The sequence below is a fragment of the Gossypium hirsutum genome, chromosome A13, assembly GCF_007990345.1.
Source record: "Gossypium hirsutum isolate 1008001.06 chromosome A13, Gossypium_hirsutum_v2.1, whole genome shotgun sequence".
Taxonomy (NCBI): Eukaryota; Viridiplantae; Streptophyta; class Magnoliopsida; order Malvales; family Malvaceae; genus Gossypium; species Gossypium hirsutum.
The window spans coordinates 66,159-87,283 of NC_053436.1; the positions used below are offsets into that span (position 1 = coordinate 66,159).

General features: G+C 32.7%; 1 protein-coding gene, 1 long non-coding RNA gene and 1 pseudogene across 6 annotated transcripts; 1 reads left to right on the forward strand and 2 right to left on the reverse strand.

The window, feature by feature from the left end:
- Window positions 1-402: 402 nt before the first annotated feature.
- Window positions 403-7,758, reverse strand: LOC121212131 (14 kDa zinc-binding protein-like; annotated as a pseudogene).
- Window positions 7,759-8,476: 718 nt separating this feature from the next.
- Window positions 8,477-14,203, forward strand: LOC107950345 (uncharacterized). Of its 5 annotated transcripts, XR_005907337.1 has the most exons (10): window positions 8,478-8,811; window positions 8,914-9,098; window positions 9,237-9,298; window positions 9,573-10,355; window positions 10,495-10,842; window positions 12,288-12,417; window positions 12,503-12,550; window positions 13,449-13,591; window positions 13,687-13,794; window positions 13,920-14,203. It is a non-coding gene; the product is annotated as an uncharacterized lncRNA (long non-coding RNA). The 5 variants fall into 5 exon arrangements; XR_001698001.2 differs by having other exon boundaries at window positions 8,477-8,811; window positions 9,237-10,355; window positions 10,476-10,842; XR_001698000.2 differs by having other exon boundaries at window positions 8,477-8,811; window positions 9,237-10,355.
- A 2,105-nt stretch (window positions 14,204-16,308) lies between these two features.
- LOC107950344 (phosphatidylinositol 4-kinase gamma 1) lies at window positions 16,309-18,804 on the reverse strand. Its single transcript, XM_016885167.2, has 4 exons — window positions 18,674-18,804; window positions 18,544-18,590; window positions 18,334-18,456; window positions 16,309-18,251 (listed from the first exon to the last, which is right to left on the reverse strand). The coding sequence occupies exon 4, from the start codon at window positions 18,172-18,174 to the stop codon at window positions 16,552-16,554; it is 1,623 nt and encodes a 540-aa protein (XP_016740656.2). The 5' UTR covers window positions 18,175-18,251; window positions 18,334-18,456; window positions 18,544-18,590; window positions 18,674-18,804; the 3' UTR covers window positions 16,309-16,551.
- Between the last annotated feature and the right edge of the window lie 2,321 nt (window positions 18,805-21,125).

The window sequence follows — 21,125 nt, forward strand, 5'->3', positions numbered from 1 at the left end:
GTTGTGAAAATATTTAATGTCAGATTCTCTGAAGATATTCCTTCTTTCGCAAACCAACACGCAGAAGAATCAAAGGAAAAAACAACAACCATCCTTGGATCTTTCTATTATCAATTAGACAAACAGAAACCATTTAATGGGATAAAATATGCATCATAAATTAGCCCTACTCAAAGTTCCATAAAATGGAGATAATTTTGAGACTGAACTAAAAACTTGTCCGTTGTATCCCACATGAATTAACAACTCTTATTAAAAAAATAAAAACAATGCAGAGAAAGAAGTAGAAATTTTTCAAACAATTTATTATGCATATTATTAAGTGCAGCTGCTCTACTAACAAATTTCATCTCTCCAAGTAAGATCTTGGTCAGAGACCTAAGACTTCATATTTCTGATGCATTGAAAACAAGTTAAATTATATTAAATAGGCATCAAGTTGGAGAACTTTAAACAGGCCTCGTTGAGATTACAAGCAATGCATTAGTTTTCCCTATTCAAGAGCGTACTCCATTGATCATCGATGAAAGCCCACATGCCGGCTTTCGTTATTGAAGTTATCAACAAGGCCATAAAACATACAATGCACACTACCATGAAATACCTATATCAACTATAACATCTTTATTTAGCCTGGAGGCCAGTTCATTTGGCGCCCTCCAATGAGGTGGACATGAATGTGATACACAGATTGGCCTGCAATACAACACAACGTACTATATGAATAACACTCTAAGCCCCATTCCCACTAGTCTACAAATAGAAATGGAAATTAATGTTTCTCAATTAAATAAAATATACAAGAGAAAGAATACAAACATCCTTTAGGGCCATCATTGATCACAATCCTGAATCCATCTTCCAGCCCTTCCTGTTTTGCAACAAGCTTTGCAGTATAAAGAAGGCAGCCAAGGATTTCACAGTGCCTCTCCTCAGCCTACAAAAGAGAACTCACAACCATAAAAATAGATCAAGGAACTATCAGCTTCATATTCCTATTTATTTTATTTTAATACGATGATTAGGGCCTACAGTTGTATAACAGGCAAATCTCACTCGTAAGTACCACTAGCGTATACCCAGTCCAAAAAACGAATCTCATCCCCGCCACCCTTTGTGTTTACCACGGGCACAATAATATCCTCTTAACTAATTCTTATAATGGGAAATCCTAAAACAAAAAGGTTCTCTTTTTTCAGTTCAGTATTTGGCTAGATAGGAGGCTCTATTAAACCAGACTCAATATCCCGCTTCAGCCAGGTCAGATTTCCAGAGATAAATTGGAATTCTGGTTTGGCAAATGGTTGGTAACATACTAGTTTTATCAAATGACAAACACAAAACCCTCAAACAGAAACAATAAGAACACAGAGATCAAATAAAGAATGCAAGTTCTCATTTGTAGTAAATAGGATTTTCTTTAAATGTTTTGGCAAACCAAGCTCCTCGTTCTAGAACAAAGTTTCAGAAGCAGATTGGGAGAAATAAAAGCGCCCAAATTGTAGGTCACAACATAACTGCAATAAAATTACAACCTAGGTTACAAAATGAAGGGAAACCCGTTCCTGGATAAGAAGATGAAAGAAGGCACCTCAATCTTTCAGCAACAAAAGAAGCAGCACATATGTGGTCTAATCAATCACATATACAAGAAGCAAGTAGTGCAGTGGATGATAACTTTGAAACCTGAGATTATTTGTTTTATGGTCTGACTGAAACTGTGATCTCCAAGTTAAGGTTAGAATATCATTCACAAATCTCAAAATAAGTAGCTATCACAACTATGTATGGTGGTAGATTGCACCAAAGTTGCAGCAGACTTTTGTCTTGTCACATTTCAGTAGGAATAATTACATATGGATATATTTTCTTCCAACTTGATTAGGCAATATGCATATTTCCTTACGGTCCTATGGCTATTGTTGGATACTCAAATATTGAGAATTAGAGTCGAGCCTTTTTTTTTTCTGTTTTTATTTTGTGCCCATCACCTTACAGAAAAGCACACCTAGATGCAGCAAGCATAAGGGAGATAAAATAATCTGGCCTAAAGAGGATTTGAGGCACTTTTATTGTCTGATATTAAAGTGCTACACCTAGGTGCACTCCTTAATAACACTACAGAAAACCAACTAAAAATCAAACCCAAATTTGTCTAAACTGATTTAACAAAAAAGAAATGGAACTACTGAAATATATTTTGGTCATCCAATTTTTTTTTTTTGTTAATTTAGTACTATTGTTAGCTCAATTTCATTTTGTGATCAGTCTGATAAAATTCATTAATTACCAGACGAAAATACTGATGTTATCTTTTGATTGATATAATAACAATTTTAACCCCAAACATTTTACACAATCTATCAATTTGGGCCTAATCCTAAAAATTTTAACAAATTTATCCTTCAATGTTTACATATTTTGTCAATTTCATCATAATCCTAAAAATTCAAAATAAATTATAATTATTCAAAACTTTCAAATTAAAAATATATAAAAATTTCAAATATATATTCAGAAATATAAAAACAAATATATGTTACAAAATACAAAAATAAAATAAAATAATTGTTTTTTTATTGTTCGGGTCATGTTTGGATTGAATTTAAATTTGATGTTTTTTATATATTATCATTTCATTTTGTTTCATTTATATTTTATTGTTTACTAATATTATTACCATTATTTAGTTATTAATATCTACAAAAAAGATAAAGAGAATGTTTACAGAATTACAAATTATAAATATTCATGTCTCTGCGGTTGAAAGTAGAAAGAAAGGGAGAAATCTTTATTTTAGAAACACTAATTAGCCAAAGAAGTTGACAATTGAGGTAAGGTTTTTTTTTTCTTTTTTTTTTGGTGCGGGGAGTAATATTGTTCAAAATAGATAGAAAAAATGGTGGAGAGAAAGTTTATCAAAGAAGAAAATAGAGTTTGATCTTCAAAAAGATTCTCAGTAACTCAACGCTACCAAACCAATACTCTCACTTGTCGCTGACTACCATTTTCACTCTGGTGCTCAAATACCCACATCACCTCAACTCCCCATTACTCATCAAACACTCACTGTCTTGCTCATGCTTTTTGTAGCTTTTTTGTAAGGCTATTCTTGTAAGTACAAATTAGAAATAACTGTGGAAAGTTAACTTTTATAGGCTTTATTATCAAAATTTACTACTTTATTGCAAATTATAAAAGAGCAAAATTATAAATATATATATGGCCAAAAGAATTTTAAATGAGTTGGGAGTAATTTTCAAATATGAATGATAATTTAATTTAATTCAATAAAGATTTGGATACTTTTGTTCAACATCAAAAAGTTACACAAAATAAAACCAGACTAGGACAAAATTTATGGGCAAAAGTAGAGAAAATATTGTTACTAAACAGGCCTGGTAATACTGCACACGACACAAGAAAAATAGCTAAAATACAATATTACACAAGCACAAAAGCATATCAAAATCAATATAACACCAATTATTTTAAAATGTCCAAACTTATAATAAATACATGACACCTTAAACATGATTATGACACAGAAAACAAATGAACAAGCCTTGGATACACAAATTGCAAATTCTAATACTAAGTTATTTCATCGGCCTTATGTTTTTTTCATTACAAACCTTACAAGTGTTTTAGTGATTGCAATCAGTTGATGGATTGAAATAACTTGGTGATGAGCTTTTTAATTCTAGATCGATGACATACTTTCTGTTCATTGGGAAGGTCATCTATTTTGACTCAAGGAAGGAGGGGTATATGCAATTTAACTCTAAAGACAATTTCTCCAACAAAGATGAATAATGGATATTGCTTTAAGGTTTTATTACGGATTTTCATTGTACGGATAAATTTAGGAGCTCAATTTATCTCATGGATTTATGGCCTATACCTATCAATACTTGCATATCAAGTTTTATGGTTTTCCTCAGCATTGATGTTCTTTCAGTTCCCCACCCTTATAACCACTAATACTCTCTTAGTCTCTACCACCAGAATTTCTCGATACAATTTCCATTTAATTTCACTCCCATTTTCCTTCTCTTTCTTTTCCTTATACAGCATCAAGAGTGAGCAAAACGCAAAAGGCAAATCAAATTAACAAAACTTGAGCAGCATTCTTTTAAAAATACTCGATACTTCTTTCCCAAATTAATACCAACCATAATTGTAGTTTCCTCAATGAGAAGGCATAAATGTTTACCGCTCAGTTAGTCGTGAAGAAAAAAAAAATTGTACCTTAGACAAACCCGTTAGGCCATCCTTTGATTTTGGAATAATTAAAATGTGCGTAGGAGCCTGGGGAGCTATGTCCCTGAAAGCTAAGACCTACAAACAAAAAAAAAGGCAAACAAACATAATGTTAGCGCAAATTAATGTCAAATAAACTTAAACTAGCAGAAAAGAATTAACATATTAACCTAAAGAAACAGCAAGAATATATTCATGTGAACCTACCACCAAATAGATAAATAAAACTAGGTCATTCTCGCATGCATCTGACGAGGTGAATGCAAGATTCATACAGAAAACAATAACATAAATTAACATTCGCAAATAGAAATCAAACTAAGAAGTTAAAAAAGTAAAACTTTCAACTTCAGATTATAGTTTAGCATGCATAAACTATAATCATAGCTGAAGATTTTCATGCTTCTCTAATTAAAACGTTTGATATTTTGTTATCATGTTTCACTTAATGTTGATCAAATATCAGATATCAGCTAGTGTTAACAGAAAGGATAACACATTATCTTTGATTGTCACCTATTTAACTGCTCAACATGCCAAAAGCCCAAGCCAGCCTGAGTAGAAGCTACAGAGAAATGAAAGGGCCTAACCTCGAGCCTAACGCAAAACTAAAGGCTATTTCTTAGCAAAGTAACATGAGAAAACGTTGATACATATTTGGAGATCAACCAAATCCAATCCAACCAAATTGACTGGAAAAAATTAAAAACCCAAACCCAAAACTGACACAAAAGTCGATCAAAGATTATTCAAACCCAAGGAACCTTTCCAAATGCCACATAATTCTAGGCAACAGACTAAAAAGGAAAAGGAAGTTACAAAAATATGAACAAATGAAAGAAGATAAGATTCACTTGATAGTTCCAAATTAAGTAGTTTCTGAAGAGTCCAAGACTTAGTACGATAACAAACTGTTGATGACATTCTCATCCAGATAATTATGGAATTAATCACAATTCTATAAAAAAATTTGTAAAATATTCCAAAGTGCTTAGGTTATGTTCTAGCATCTCCAAGTTTCATCTAAAAATAATCAATGAAATACTGTGCAGAGACCAAAATAGAGATTATATTTTTTTACTTATAAAATGAATAAGAAAAGAAATGTATACATTGAATACTGAGATGCTAAAATAGTTCATACCATCATTTATCATCATTAATAACATTTGAAGAAAAGAACAATTAAGGCCATATTTCTTTTGTTACCAATAAAATATCTTTTACTCGAAAGTCATTTATCTCTTCACTAAAAAAGGGAGAAAAAAAGAAAAATGAAGATACCAAAAAGGTGCTAAGTACATGTGTCAGAAAGATGAAATGAAGCTGGAAAAGGGTCGTTGTAAAGAGCAGAAATGCATCACATTACAGAAGAGAAGATGCATAACACGTTTGACAAAGGAGAGACAAATTGAGAAGGTTGGTCGGTATTAAAAATGTACAAAGTGTTCGGCTAATAAAATAGAAAGGCTTATTGTAAAATCTTTACCAGAAGTGATAGCTTTAAAGCTTTTGGCCAATGGAAGCAAAATTCAAAGCTAATTAAAATTTTCTTCAGTGCAACAGTGAGTACTGATATTTCTTTGTTACGAAAGAAATAAAATAGTAAGGATTTTTCATTACCGCAGCAATAAACAGCAAACATGACATACATAAACTTCAAAACATCATACCAAACAATCCCCTAGCTGCTAATCCACACACCCTCAACAGCTTCAATACAGTTACATACAATATCTTTACCTGATTCAAACCACCTAATCAAGCTTTGTTACATACAATATCTCTACCTGATTCAGCTCACCTAATCAAACTTTATACATTAGGTCTCTAATTTTACTTGCACATCTGCGGACATATTCCTGATTTTGCTAATGCCAACAACATTTGCATTTGTTCAATTTGGAATGGATCTACCAAAATTTCAGCTAGCATTCCTGAAAGCTACTTAAACTCTAATCTATCAGTGAGTGGCCTTCACCAGTTTTCATCATCAAAATGATCTAAAATTTTAAACGTGATCCACTTAACTTCTCTTGGAAGTGATAACCTCTTCCCATTAACAATTATGAAGCCAACTGCATTCTTTCTAACTCTTACTTGAACATGAAAAACCCCGGTATCTTCTTTTTTTGTTAAGACAACTTTCACAAATAACTAACAACAATCACAAAATCAAACAAAGGACAAAAACATTTCAGAACCAATAAGTAGATTTAAAACATCAGCAGCACAAGTCAACCAAAACTCAAACACCAAGTAAGAACAGACAGCGCCAGGACATTGAAATACCAATGAACGCACAGAGAACTCAATAAAACAGAACAAATGTCACCATCAAGCCATGAAAATACTTCCCTTCAAATGGCAACCTTACCTAATACATCTGCTATCTCATTTCCCTGAGAACATTTGACCAGCTGACTGATCCAATTAATGAACCTAATAATTTCAAGGCATAAGGCCATTTCCGAGTTCATTCCTTAGAATCCATCCTCTTAAATACACTAGCATCCCTCAAAATTCTAACAAATTCTCATCTATTACCCTTAGCAACACTTCTAGTGAAAATAAATTTAAAAAAGAAAAACATAGCCCTTTATATAGACAGCTCTTAAGACAAACAAAAGAACCACTACTCTCTCATTCTAACTTGGAATGTGCTACCCCACAAGTCTCCATGCATTACTTTAGGCCAATAACGGGCCACATGCCAAAATGCACAAGGACGACGTAGCTTTCCAACTTATAAGGGCAGGGGGTGTTTGCATTTCTATCCATTTTAAGATAAAAACGGAAAAGGTCAAAAGTAATGCCTTTTGAATTGTTAAAAGCCAGACCAAGTTCTAGGTCGCGACCAGAATTTCGTCGAGGGAAATTTGTTTTAAGAAACAAATAGAATATATATATAATGAGCATCACCTGTTGTACGAATTAAGCCATAGTTCAAGAATGAAAAAAAAATGGCCAGATTTCTAAAAGATTTTTCCAGCGTACAAATAAGCAGTGACTGAATCCGCAGAATTTAAAATCAGAAGTAAAAAGAAAAAGAAAAAGAAAAAAGATCAGCACCTTATCATCTTCATACACCACGGTAGCTGGGATTTCCTTGTTGATGATTTTGTCAAATCTGAAAAAAAAAAAGTAAATGAGAAGGAATGACCCCGGAAATTCACATCGAAGTGAAAAGGGGAGGAACATTTACTGTCGAAAATTATTCTAAAAAAAAAAAAGAGTTCTTTTTTTCTAAAAGAAGAAATTGATGAATAGAAGGAGAAGGAGAAACATAGGGCTGGGCTGACATGGTAGGAGAATCAGAGGGAGCAGCAGCAAGGGCAGCTTCTTTCTCCGAAGCCATGAGTGGGAAGATGCCGGAGGCAAACGGGTTAAGTGAGAACTAAAAACAGACAATCGGCTCTTCTTTATTTCATCATTATCTATAAATATAATCACTAACCCTAGTTTCTTGCCTTTCTGCATCAGGTGAAAAATTTATATAAAAATTATATTTAATATAAAATTGGGTAAATCGCACATATAGTCATCCAGCTACCAAAATTTTTTATTTTAGACACTTAAAATAAAAAGGTTGCAATTTAAGCATCCATTTTACATATCTCGACCATTTTGGTCACCCAATTAAAATCAATTTAAGCATCCATTTTACATATCTCGACCATTTTGGTCACCCAATTAAAATCATAAAACTTTTACATATTATATTGATTTAGTTATAATTTTAAAAAATTAATCCTCAAAGTTTACAAATATTCTAAATTTTATCTTAATCCTAAAAAAAATAAAAAAACAAAAATACATGAATATGTTAAAAATATATAAAAATAAAATATAATTGTTGACAAAAACATATAAAAATACAAAAATATTTTTAAAAAATATAATAAATAATAAATAATAAATATTAATATTAATATTAATATTAATATTAATATTAAATAAAAATAACTATATTAATATAAATTAAAAAAAAAACTCCCCACCCCACTACCCTCATAATCATAGAGCTTTGTATGTATATAATTTCATTAATTTAGTATCTATATAATTTATTATTGTTTTTTTAAATTAAAATCAGATTGGGCTTTAAATAGATTAAAATAAAGTTTACAAAATGAATCAAGCAAAACACTAGGCCCAACACAAGTAAGCCCGTAAGAAAACAAATCATAATAATTAAATAACTAAAGAAAACATTAAAAACCACCGCCTACTTTGCCCAATCAGAAAAACTGACGCCTAACTCTCCATCTTTTCTTTTGAGTTTTAATGGCGACGTCCTTTACCAAGGGAAAGTCAGATTTACAGATTCATTTTGAAAACTCTCCCCCTTCCTTTTTCCCTGCTATTCTTCAATCTGGTGCTTGAACCCTCTCGCTTCGCAAAATGCCTTCCGCGTAACTGGGAATGCCCTCTACCAGGTGTATTTCTTCTTTCCTCTTAAGCGACTCTGTTGCTAGAATATGAGTTAGCCCATTCGCTGATCTCGGGATATGAGCAAAACTTATTCATCTCGTGAATATCGTGTCTGTAAGCCCCTATTTGCGATTTATCTGGGTTTGTATACTTGCATTTCTTGATTATTGTTAAAGAATCGCCTTCTATAATGGTTTCTGGGTGGTTCATTGTCAGACCAATCTGAGTTACCCTTCGACAAGCGATGACTTCTGCAGCGAAAGGAGAGGCGACCTCTCTGTGAAGTTCTGTGCAAGAAATGAGAACATGACCCTTACTATCTCTGACCACGATTCCTGACGCCGATTGGTGGTTTCTCATATCATAAGCCCCATCAAAGTTTACTTTTGCTACCTGCCCAAGTGGGTGATTCCATTTGACTCCATCCTTAGGGGCCTTATGGGTTTTGTTACCTGCCCCATCGATTTCATATAAAAAATTTTGAACATATTTCGTTATCACCTGACTTGATCTGTTTGTGTTTTCGTATCCGACCCCAGTTGCATAAAGCGCCCCACAAAAAGTCCTTCGCTGATCCCGAGGGAGCGAATCAAAGACTTTGGTAAGCCACTTCTCAAACTCTAAGTTTGTCCCCTGTGTAAGATTAAAGATAGATAATGCTTCCCATACTGCCGCTGACAAAGGACATTTTCGAAAAAGGTGGTCCATTGTTTCTGCTTCCACACCACATGGCGGACATATTGAGTTGCTTGCTAATCTCCTATATAATTTATTATTGTTTTACTTTTTCTTTGTGGGGTCAATTGAATTCGTAATATTGTGTGGCTCCGCCCATGAGCACTACTTGAAACCTAACTCTACTCTCTATTGACCAGAATATGATGATTTAATGAAATGTTAATGGATATGTGAAACAAGAGGGTAGGCAAAGACCTATAACTGTTAAGGATGCTTTCAACGAGACATTAGAGGAAGCGAGTATACTTGATTAGAGGGAACGAGGCTTTAGATCTATAACTGTTAAGGATGCTTTCAACGAGGTTATTTTACCTGGCTAATAATTGAGGGGCAAGAGATTTGGTCAAGGAAAGCTTGGACCGCTTCATAGCTACTGCAGATTGGACCGAGTTATTTTTGAATTTGCTGGTAGGATTCTTGATTTAGGTGGTGTTAAATCATAACCCAATATTCATTGACATATATGGCATAAAGAAATGAAATCTTTGAAGAAACTTTCGTTTCAATGCGTGTTGATTTGTAGAATTTGATCTGAATTTCAATTAAGTTAAAAATATTAAAAAAATTTATGAAAATAATACATTAACTTTTAATCAATATATTTTTATATTATTATTTCACTAATCACCAATGTAATCCGAGTTTGCTGATTGCCAAGTCCATCTGTAGTGAGTAGAACCAACAAGGGGCAAGGGCCAATCAAGGCTGTTTTTTTTTCTTTTAATCCACATATTTAATATATCATGTCAATTTTGTCAATTGTGTGATGCTCGGGGAAAAAAAGAGCATTTATCTGGCTTATCCACAACGAGAGTGCAAAGAAATGGCAATGGCTCTCCTTAGCTTTAATCCACTTCACTGTCTCCTGTCTTCACCGGTTTCTTCTTGCACAACATTCTTGCCCATTGCTGTTTTACCAAGTAAGTCACGTTTATCTTAACTTGGTGTTCATTGGTGATTTTGATCGAACACCTCTCGGCATTGTGATTTCTTCGATAACTCGTTGTAACGTAAGCTTATCTTTTATCTTGTTTGAAAAGTTTTGCTACTGGCTGTCAGTGTCCAGGTTGCGTTTAAAACCCATTAATCATCCTCAATCAAAATGTTCAATTGGTAGACAAATTGTACCCAAAAAAAAAAAGATTGGCGATGAAGGTAAAAGCATAGTCTGCGAGTACCGATAGCGAGGCACAGCTTCCAGAAGAAACGAAGAAGGAAGCTTTGCCGGTTGAACAACTTCCTCTGGAGTCCAAGATGCAGCAGATAATGGAACAGAAGATGAAGATGAAGCTGGCAAAGAAAATAAGACTTCCTAGAAAGCGACTTGTTTGCAAGAGGAAGATGAGGAAGAAGGGACGATGGCCACCTTCCAAGATGAAAAAATTGAAGAATGTGTGACCTTAGCAGGTCTCCTACTGACCTTTTTGCTTAATTTCTTGTTTCTATTTGCTGAACTGAGTCTCCTGTTATACAATCCGTTTTGGCATTTTGAAAGGGGTATGGCGTAGGCTTTAGTCCACAGTTGTATCTCTTTGTTCCATTTGTTAGACAAAAATGTCCCAAATAGTATACCTGCTTGATTTTGAGATTTCTTTGTTCCATTGGTATGTGTGTGTTGGGTTAATTTGGTTCTTAAATGCATATGATGATTAATCTTGTGATGTTAGTGAGTATACATGCAACATTTCAACTTGATAAGAACATGCTATTTTACAGACATTTAAATATTTTCTATTTTTCTTTGAGACAAAAAGAAAAAAAAAGGGTGGTATGTCTGCGGCTTAAGATTCATTCATTTGAGTAATTGAAAACTGAATTTTGGAATGGATACATGTAATATGTCATCAAACTTAGGAGACAGATATGGCTTTGAATTTGTTTGCTGCATTAGCTGTGACTGTGATAATAGATAGCTCTTCAATTATGTTTTGAGGTCAAAGTATGGAGACCTTTATCCTACATTAGTCCCTGTGCGTTGGGTGATCGTTTTTGTTGGTTACGTACTTCATGGATTAGTTTTTAACAGAAGAAATAAATGAAATTTTTAACAGAAGAATCTTTTTGCTTTTTTATCTAACCTATAGAGATTAATTTATTCATTTTTTTGAGTAAAGGGAGCAAAATGCAATTCGACCCCTAGTACAATGACTTCCATAATACTTTTACCATATCTCGATGACAAAAAAAAGGGTAATTGTGAACAAAGTGTTCATTATCTCTTCACCTTTCTCTTTGTCTTTTATTACTTTTCCTTTATTATTTGGACCATGGGTGAGTTTTGCTTGATTGCTTTTAACTTGATGATTATGGACTAAACGATTGTTAGCTAGAATAATTATGAACCCTAATTTGAGATTATTGGTACTTCGCTAAGGATGCTTGTTGCAATATAAGGTTTATTCATTCAAATGTTATTCATGTTTAATATTTGCTATTTCTTAATCAACATTAGTGGGTAATTGAGTTAATTGTTAATTCTGAAAAGGTTGTGATTAATGGACATAAAACTTAAATGATGCATCTTTAGTTTCTTTGATTTTAAATGTGTAATGATATAATCATACATTCTTACCGTGCATAATCCTTTAGGAATGATGCTTGCAATTGTATTGTTGATATTAATTTGCCATAGACATATGTTAAATTAGTTATAGGATTGAGCATAGTGACTTTGGGAGAAGCCTATAAATTGTCAATTCCGGATTAATAACCTGACTTAATGTCACAGCATCACTACCGGTAATTGCATATTAGGGGGAAATAATTATTTCAACTCTTCAATTCATTGCTATTAAGTCTCCGTTTGGAAGCCACGAAAATATTTTCTGAAAAATGTTTTATTGGTTTTACAGTGTTTGGCAGCTTGAAAATAATTTATACTTGGAAAATGGATTCCAAGACACGGGTAAAATGACTTGCAATTTGGGGAAAATGTCTTACCGATTTCTTTTCAGTAAGACATTTTCCATCTCCTTCATCCAGGTAAAATTTCTCTCATTCTTCCGTTCTTCAACTTCTTATATTTTTTCCCATTTTCCTTAGTTCGCCGCATATCTCCTCTTCTCAGGCAATACACGCTGCTATTTCGTCTTTCTCAGGCAAAGCTCTTTTTTAGGTAATTTCCCAAATATCCCCATATTTTTCTATTATCGGTGAAATTTTGTTATTATTGTTCGATTGATGGGGCTTTGAAGGTTATATTGTATCTCTGGGATTTTCCATTTTGTTTCATGTAATACAGATTTTCTTTTAAATAATAAAAAAGAAAAATTGAAGCCCTTCGTTTTCAACTTTGTCTTAACCGATCAGTATGAGCTGCAGTTTTTTGTTATGACGTGGATATTGAGTGTTGGGTTTAAATGATTGCTTGATCTTAGCTTGGACTCACACTAACTTAGACTCAACTGTTAGTATTTAAGGTGATTTTTTTATTTAATTTTTCTTTCATTTGTTTTCTTGATCGTAGTTAACCCTTGAAGAAATTATTGCTGAATAAACAAGATTGGTTTAATTCTAAAGCAAAAAAATAAAAGCAATCCTTTTCTTAGCCTTTATTTACTTTTGTTAGGATTGAGCTCTGATTAGAGATTTTGTTTTGGGTTTAATTGTTGATTCATCTTTTTTCTATTATTTCTTCTTCGCCTTTATTAACTTTGTTAGGATTGAACTCTGATTAGAGATTTTGTTTTGGGTTTAATTGTTTATTCATCTTTTTTCTATTATTTCCTGGCAGCTCCTTTGTTAGTGAATCTTGTTTCCATGTTAGTTTATTGTACGTTTTAGAAAGATCAGAAATCAGGGAGCTTGGGTTGTGTTATTTAATCAAGAATTGAGAAGAGAGGCTAGAAAATAAGAGAAGAAAAGAAGGGAATATGAGTGTGTTCATGTACGGTATCTGATAATAACTCCTTAGCTAACGGCTGAAAGTAATGGCCAATAAGAAATTAAGACTTGGCCAATATATGATCTGTGTGGTTACAAAAGGGAATTTAAGCTAACTTTCATCTCGGCAGGTTGCTGTGCCTGATTCTCTCTCCCTTTAGCTCCTTTTGTCAATTTCCATCTTGTTCTAGGCTGCATTACCTATAACCTCGGAACCGGCAGTGGTACATCTGTGCTTGAAATGGTTGCTGCTTTTGAGAAAGCTTCTGGGAAGGTAAATGCTATTTGTCAATTCCCATATTTGTCAATTACCATTCAACATTCTCTCTCGGCCTCGCTCTCATTTATGCTAATATAAAACTGTTGCAGCTGAAAATATTGCAGAAAATCCCCATTAAACTATGCCCCAGAAGTCCAGGAGATGCTACAGCTGTTTATGCTTCCACTAAAAAAGCTCAAAAAAGAACTTGGTTGGAAGTATGTTTACAATCCCATCTTTTTCCTAATAGATTATTCAGTTAACATGGATAATCTTTCCAAAACAATTTCCAATTACGGTACAAGATAGGTCCTTTTAATCTTAAGAGTTTGCTATATTGCAGAGCAAAATACGGTATAGCAGAGATGTGCAGAGATCAATGGAAGTGGGCAAGCAACAATCCATGGGGATACCAGTCAAAGCCTTAGGCTTCAACTAAATACTAATTTTCTTCCCCAGTCTTTTTAAAAATGTCTCATAGGGAGAATTAAGTGTACAAATCCTTGTTTAATTTAAACAAAACTGATCTTTGATGATCAAAAGTTAGGATTTATCAAATGTTCAAAGATCTTATAAAATTCCTTTGTGTTACATTTATAAGTCTTTGTAAGAGTGATGTTTTTATCATTTCTGGAGTTTAAAAAATAAATGGTTTTAAGTTCACTGTAAGGAGTTTACCTAAACAAGATCTCTTTCAGTTTTGATCTTCAGTCCTATCTATTGATTATCTCAATCTTATCTTTGATCAACTATTTTTTTTTTTAAGGATCTTCATATTCACAAAAGTCCAACTTAAAGAAACAAGTCTAATTTCAGTTTAATTGAAACAAGCAAAGGCTTGAGAGGAAGAAGTTTGAACTAAAGAATGGAGCACGTAGATGAGCCGTTGAAACTGAAAGAGAACAACATGTCTAAAAATTATAAAAATTTAAGTTAATTTATTTATAAATAAATTATTGTAATATATGTAAAAATAATTTAAAATATAAATTTATTAATATATATATAAATTTATTAATATATGTAAAAATAGTTTTTCTAGAAAATATTTTCAGAAAATTTATCAAACAACTAAAAATATTTTACATAAATTCATCTAAACACTAGAAAAGTAAATCATTTTTCAAAAATTATTTTCCGAAAAACATTTTACTGGCAAACAAACGGAGCTTAATTTGTGTTATTTTTTGCTTTGCATTTTTATTTGAATTCAATCAGATATTTATTACTTTTCAGATTGTCATTTGTTAATTTTGCAATTTATGTTTTAAAATTTGTCTATATGGAGACAATAACTTTAGTATTTACTACTATATTACTTGCTAGTAATTGTGTACACTTGCACATTATAATAAAATTCTACGACATCTATTTTCATGAAAAACAAACAAAAATATTATATGAGCTTTGTACTAAAAGATAGATCATTTTTAATGGAAGAAGGTCAAAACTGTCAAGCAGTAGAACAAAATATGATTTAAAGAAAATACTTTATAAATTGGCTTATTTAAAATTTCTGGTAAAAAATATTTTATATTAGTAATGGGATATCTTGTTTTGAAAATTTCAAACGAAACTTGATTATCATTTCCAATGAATGAGATATTAATAGAAACATGACTGTTGCCCAATGGACTGCTTTGTTATAAAAAATTAGTATAAAGAGTTATGTGAATTTAAGTAAATGGTAAATGATGTTATGGATATTCGGTGGATGATTTTAAGCGAATAATTGAAAGTAAGAAAATGTGAATGTTTTATTAAGAATATTTTAAATTGGAATTAATTATTTTGAATGATGGAATTGTGCACTTATTATGTTAAGGTGATAAATATTTATTTTGAACATTACTTAGATGGGTCAGTTGAAAAATGATTTGTTAAGAGATTAATTTGATAAAACTTTAAGTAATGACTAAATTATAAAATTTATAAAATTTCGAATCCTAAAGGTTGAATGGTGAAATTTGAAAATTTGATGTAGTATCTAAATTATATAATTATAAAATATGAAAATTGAAAAACATAAAATAATAAAACTTGAAATCATAGGGACTAAATTATAAAATTTAATTTAAAAAATATACTATTTTGTAAAAAGTGTACAATCTGAGGTATAGAGACTTTCTAGTAAGTTCTAAAAAATTATAGGAGCGAAAATGAACAAAATAATTTTATAAGTATTTAAATGGAATATTTAAGAAATTATTGAAAATTTTAATGTGATATTATTTAAGTGTATTTATTAATAGATAGGGTAGAGTCTTACATATTATAATTTTTATAAAATATTAATTTAATTGAAATGAAAATTGGAGGAGAGAATTTTAATGAAAATCTATTTTGTAATCACATCTTTCCTTCCAACTTAACCTTTCTCTATTTCTTTCTTTATTATGGTGAGCATGAAAACAATAAAAATAATAATATAAGGTAAAAAATGCAAGTAAATTTAAGAAAAACAAAACTTCGGGTCTGCATTGCAACACCAACAGGGTCTGTTTTAGGGAAATCGACCCTCTACAAATGGAATATGTACGATGCAAAAGGGGTTGAATAAAAAAAATTATGTTTGTTTAATTGAAAATTTAAGTATTAGAAAAAATAAATATAAAAAAATTAAGTATTAAATTTAAGTTATAAAATTTGTTTGATATATTATTTAAAATTAAATATTGAATATAATTATATTATTTGATAAAAATACTATAATATTAAATGAAATATAAAAATAAAATAAAAGAATTTCTATAAGTGATAAGTAGGTTAAGTGTAAAGGGAACGGACAACTCCTTAATTCGCCATTCACTTCATTATATATGATCCATATGTACCCTAATTACTATACGTACAAGTATATAGATTATCCTACATTACATACAACTCATATAAATGAGCAAATATTAACTCAATGTACAATAGTTTGTTGATATTAATTAGTAGGGTACCATTTCGTACTACCTTCCAGACATGATTTAGAAATTGCAAGAAGCTCTCAACTTGAGTTTGCTGGAGCCATCAAATGCTTGAGGCAAGAGCTTCACAAAACTCTCCAAGAACATTTCCCATTTAGATTCTTTCATATCCCCCAAATCTACACCTCCTCCTCCACTTCTATTTTGCACTGAGAAACTCATGCCTTGCACGGTCCCAACTGCTGCTTTACCATTACTTTTTGCATCGTTTTCTATATGAACTTCGGTATCCTTGTACAGAGGAGGTAATGAAGCATATGGCGTCGATCTTACAGACGAAAGTTTTGAAGGTCTCGGTGGCTTAGCCAAATTCAAAGAGTTCTGAAAAAGCTTCGGAATATATGCAGCAATCTCATTAGAGGTACCTTCAATATCATTGTCGACTAGAAAAATTCCAGTGTCATCAACCTCGTACCTATCCATACCATCTTCAACTTCCGAAATACTTTCCTTGGCTTTTACGCAGAGAGTCTCTAGCATACTCATTTTTTCTTCATCACCCCGAAGCTCCCGAGTCATCATTGCGCCTATATCAGCTAGACAAAGGCCAGCACTAACAGCTTGCTTCAAGAAAATGGTGCAAAGGATCAGGACTCGTATCGAGGACTCCCTTAACAATGGAAGCTCTGTCCGCAAAATCTCCGCATCTTTATTTGGATCAAGATTCAGAATATACTCAGTTTCTGACTCCGAAAAAGGAACTAAGGCTTGAGGCCAATGCAACCATTCAAAGTAGGGATCATCCAGGCACTCTGGTAGGCAAAGACCATGATCTATAGGCACGAGCTCAGCTGCCTCGACAGCAAAATTTTCATGTTGACCTCTTTTCTTGACCAGAATATTGCCTGCATGCCGGTCTAGATTCAGGATTCTCAGGTCGAATATCCCTATTTTATGGACTGAAGCTACGGAGAAACAAGACGGCCCTAAGTTCCCTGCATCAAAGTCATGAGAGATGAAATTTTGTAGGGAGGCAATCTTATAAGGTGAGGCAGAGATAGCAGTTGCTTCATTGACATGGAAGGCAACATGGGAGATTTTTACAAGAGCTGTTGCTGGAACACCGGCAAAGCCACCATGATCGAGGAGATAAGCAGCCAACTCACGGATGCCGGTTTCACCTACGCGTATTGAACGATTTATTCCAGGTTGTCCCAGCATGGATCCCCCACTAACTTTTGGGTTATTGAAAGCTAAAGGTTCCTCGTCAATGGGCTTTGTTACAGCTATAGTTTCACCTCTGCGGTTACGTAAGAAGTAGGTACCACCAAGTCCATTTGACACCGGCATTGGTACTACCCCAGAGGCGATGGCCATGGCCACCTCAATGACAAGAGCATTGATTCTTGGCAGTCTTGGGCCACCAATAATCTGAATCCTAGGATGGGTGTCATACTCTTGCTCCACATTAGTGGCAAAGGAAAGGCAAGGGGTGGAGAAGCTACGATGGAAATTTGCAACTTCAAATACTTGTTTCAAAGAGTGAGCAAGGTCTTTGTGGCCAACTTCAAGAATGTTGTACTCAAGTTGTGTGAAGGATTGGAGTCTGCATCTTTGAGATCGGTTGAACGGTTTGAATCCATGATGTTGATCAACGGCTACCGCCATTGTAAAGAAACTCATACACAGCAGTCAATCATACCAAGGACATATCTACTAGAGGATTATTAGTCTTTCCTAGGAGACCAGTCATCATGTATCTACAAATTGAAAGCATTTTGTTAGTACATGTCATGTGAAATCTCCACCTACACTGTATGCAATATACATGAATGTAGATACCTGGTTTGAATTCATGTTGTGTGGGATTCATTTTCTTGGATTTGCATACAACCGATAGATACCAGATTAACCTTTACTTACTATATATCCTTGAATCCATCAAACCTGAAACCTTCTGTTTCCCTATTGATTTAAAAGCAATGGTGAAAACTTGACCAGATTCAACGTGAACAAAAAAGCAAGGAAACATAAATCCATATAAAACCAGACCTATTAATTAGCCCCTCGCTCCTCCACTTAGAAATCGCCGCAATTTTCTGTACAAATTTAGAGGATAAACAATCACTCAGTAAATTTGAAAACTTCTTCGATTATCAATGAAATGAAAGAAGATCCATACCCCGAACACTGATTAAGGCATTCAGGGAAGAACAGCATCAGGAGCGGGAGAGAACCAAACAGTCACCGGAAAATAATTTTTCCTGAAGACCTCACCGCCACTCCCCTCTGTGTTTTGTTTCTTAAATTTTTTCTCCATTTTCTTGCGTCCTTTATGTGTATATATATATATATAACAATTTGTTTTGCTTTTCCCTCCTATTTTGTTGCCAACTACCTCCATCCTATCTCTTCCCACTCTTCAATGTTTTCTATCTTTGGGGTTATATTATTAGTTGCTTTTAGTTTATTTTTAATGCACCGTCGGGATTTGAAAGTTACAACAGACGCACCACAACGACCTTGACCACTGCTTAAGGTCCGGACTACATTTCCCATTACTACTATTATCGTGCTTTCCTTGTTCAAACTCATTACCACCTTTCAGAAATTTTCTTTTTGACTCTCATAATTACAGAAATATACGTTTTTATGCCAAAGCATGGTCTTTCCAACTGCTTCAGTCTTATAGTCTTACAGCTATCAGGCCCTGCATTTTCATTTAACATTGGCAATGCGCAAGAGTATCAAATGATCTAGATAAGCTACAAACTCACTCCATTTCCAGTTCCACGACTCATCAACCATGCTCCAAACACCAACCTTGTCATCTTTGAGACTACTATCTGTACAATGATTGGATAACGGTCCTAAACCACTCACTGAATTTGTATTTAGTTGGTAGCACCCTCATCCAAAAGCCAAACATTACTTAGAAAACTAAATCCCAGCTTAAGCAAGAAGAGTCTACTATGCTCCTCCAAACACCACAAACCAATGCCTTTTATGTTAGAAAAACTTGTCGCTCAAGAAACGAAATTAAAAAAAAAAAAAAACAAGACTTGAGGCCTGAATCACAATCACTTTATTTAATATTTTATTTTGCCTCTAGGATACAAGTAATAAAACAAGGTATGTGTCCTTGAATATATACCTTTTGGCTTCTATTACATTTTTTTATAGAAAAATAAGTTTCTTCAATTTGAGAAGAAAAACATGTAATTCAATTTTTCTGAAAATGCAATAAAATAATAATTATTTTAGAAAATAAAAAAAATATTATTGTAGCACTAAACTCAAGTTAAAGTGTCGATTTTTAGAAAAATATAAACACAAGATTCAATAGATAAATCCACCTACTTAGGACCCCTTTGGATGGGCATTTATGACTATTAAATCATAAAAGTTTCAAAAGTTGATATTAGTTTATTCATGTTTAATAGTCATAAAATAATGCTTAGAAGGCCTTATGTTGAAATTAGACCATATTAAAATATGTTGGACGGTTAGTGGGTTGTTTTTAAGTGTTTTATATGTTAAGTTATATTTATTTTATAATATATGTTAAAATAATAAAAATAAAACAAATAATAAAGCAAAAAGACAACCATTTTATTTTTTTCCCACTTTCTTCAACCTCATGACCGAATATCCATAGTTGAGAAGCAAAAGTTTTGGCCAAGCTTATTTCAACCTTGCATGGTACCTTTTTTTAGTCCATTTTTAGTAATTTTTACGTTTTTGATATCATTGCATTTAGGTCCAGTTAATCCGAATGTTAATTTATAAAACTATTAAATGTTTTGACATGTACCATTGTTTTATGAGATTTTTGAAGTTTTATGATAGTTTTGCAAGCTTGATAGCTAAATAATATTACTTTGTAAAGTAAATTTTATTGATTTGGATGATTAAGAATTTAGTTGTTAAAGTTGCAAAATCTCATGAAAATATTATGAATAAATATATGGGCTGTTCATGAGAGATATAAAATTCGGCTAGCTTGATTTAAGCTTAGTTGTGCTCAATTTGATAGTTTTGGATTTAGGGATTAAAATGTATAAAGGGTAAAGTTTAGTGATAAATTTGTAAATGTGACAAAAAGGACTTAATTGCATAAATTAATTGTTTATTTGGTTTGAATGGATTTAATTAAACTAAACTGCACTTTACATCAAGAATTTTAACGAGTGGGAGATGGACAAGGAAAAGGGGAAATTGTCGATTAGTCCCTAAAAGTCGAATTGTATTACAGGTAAGTTCATACTGTTATATTTGGTTATAATTCATTATTAGATGTTGTTAATGATATATATTTATACATATCTAACACTGTTGAAATGAAATTAGTTTATGTGAAAAATACTGAATTTCTGAAATAATTACGATGGATTGAGTAAAAGTTTCATACATGTTATTTTTGTCTGGATTATTGTTCTGGATCGAGTTCCAGCATGTGTTACGAACTCAGGTATTCACGTGACTCGAATTTAACCTAGACTGGTACTCCGTTGTTATTTTAAAGTTTAGCTTGGACCGGTAACCTTACATGTATACATAGCCCTAGCTAGACTATTTGTCTGTGTTGTCATTGGTTTAACTCAGACAAGTAACTTGATATATTTATTCTGTAT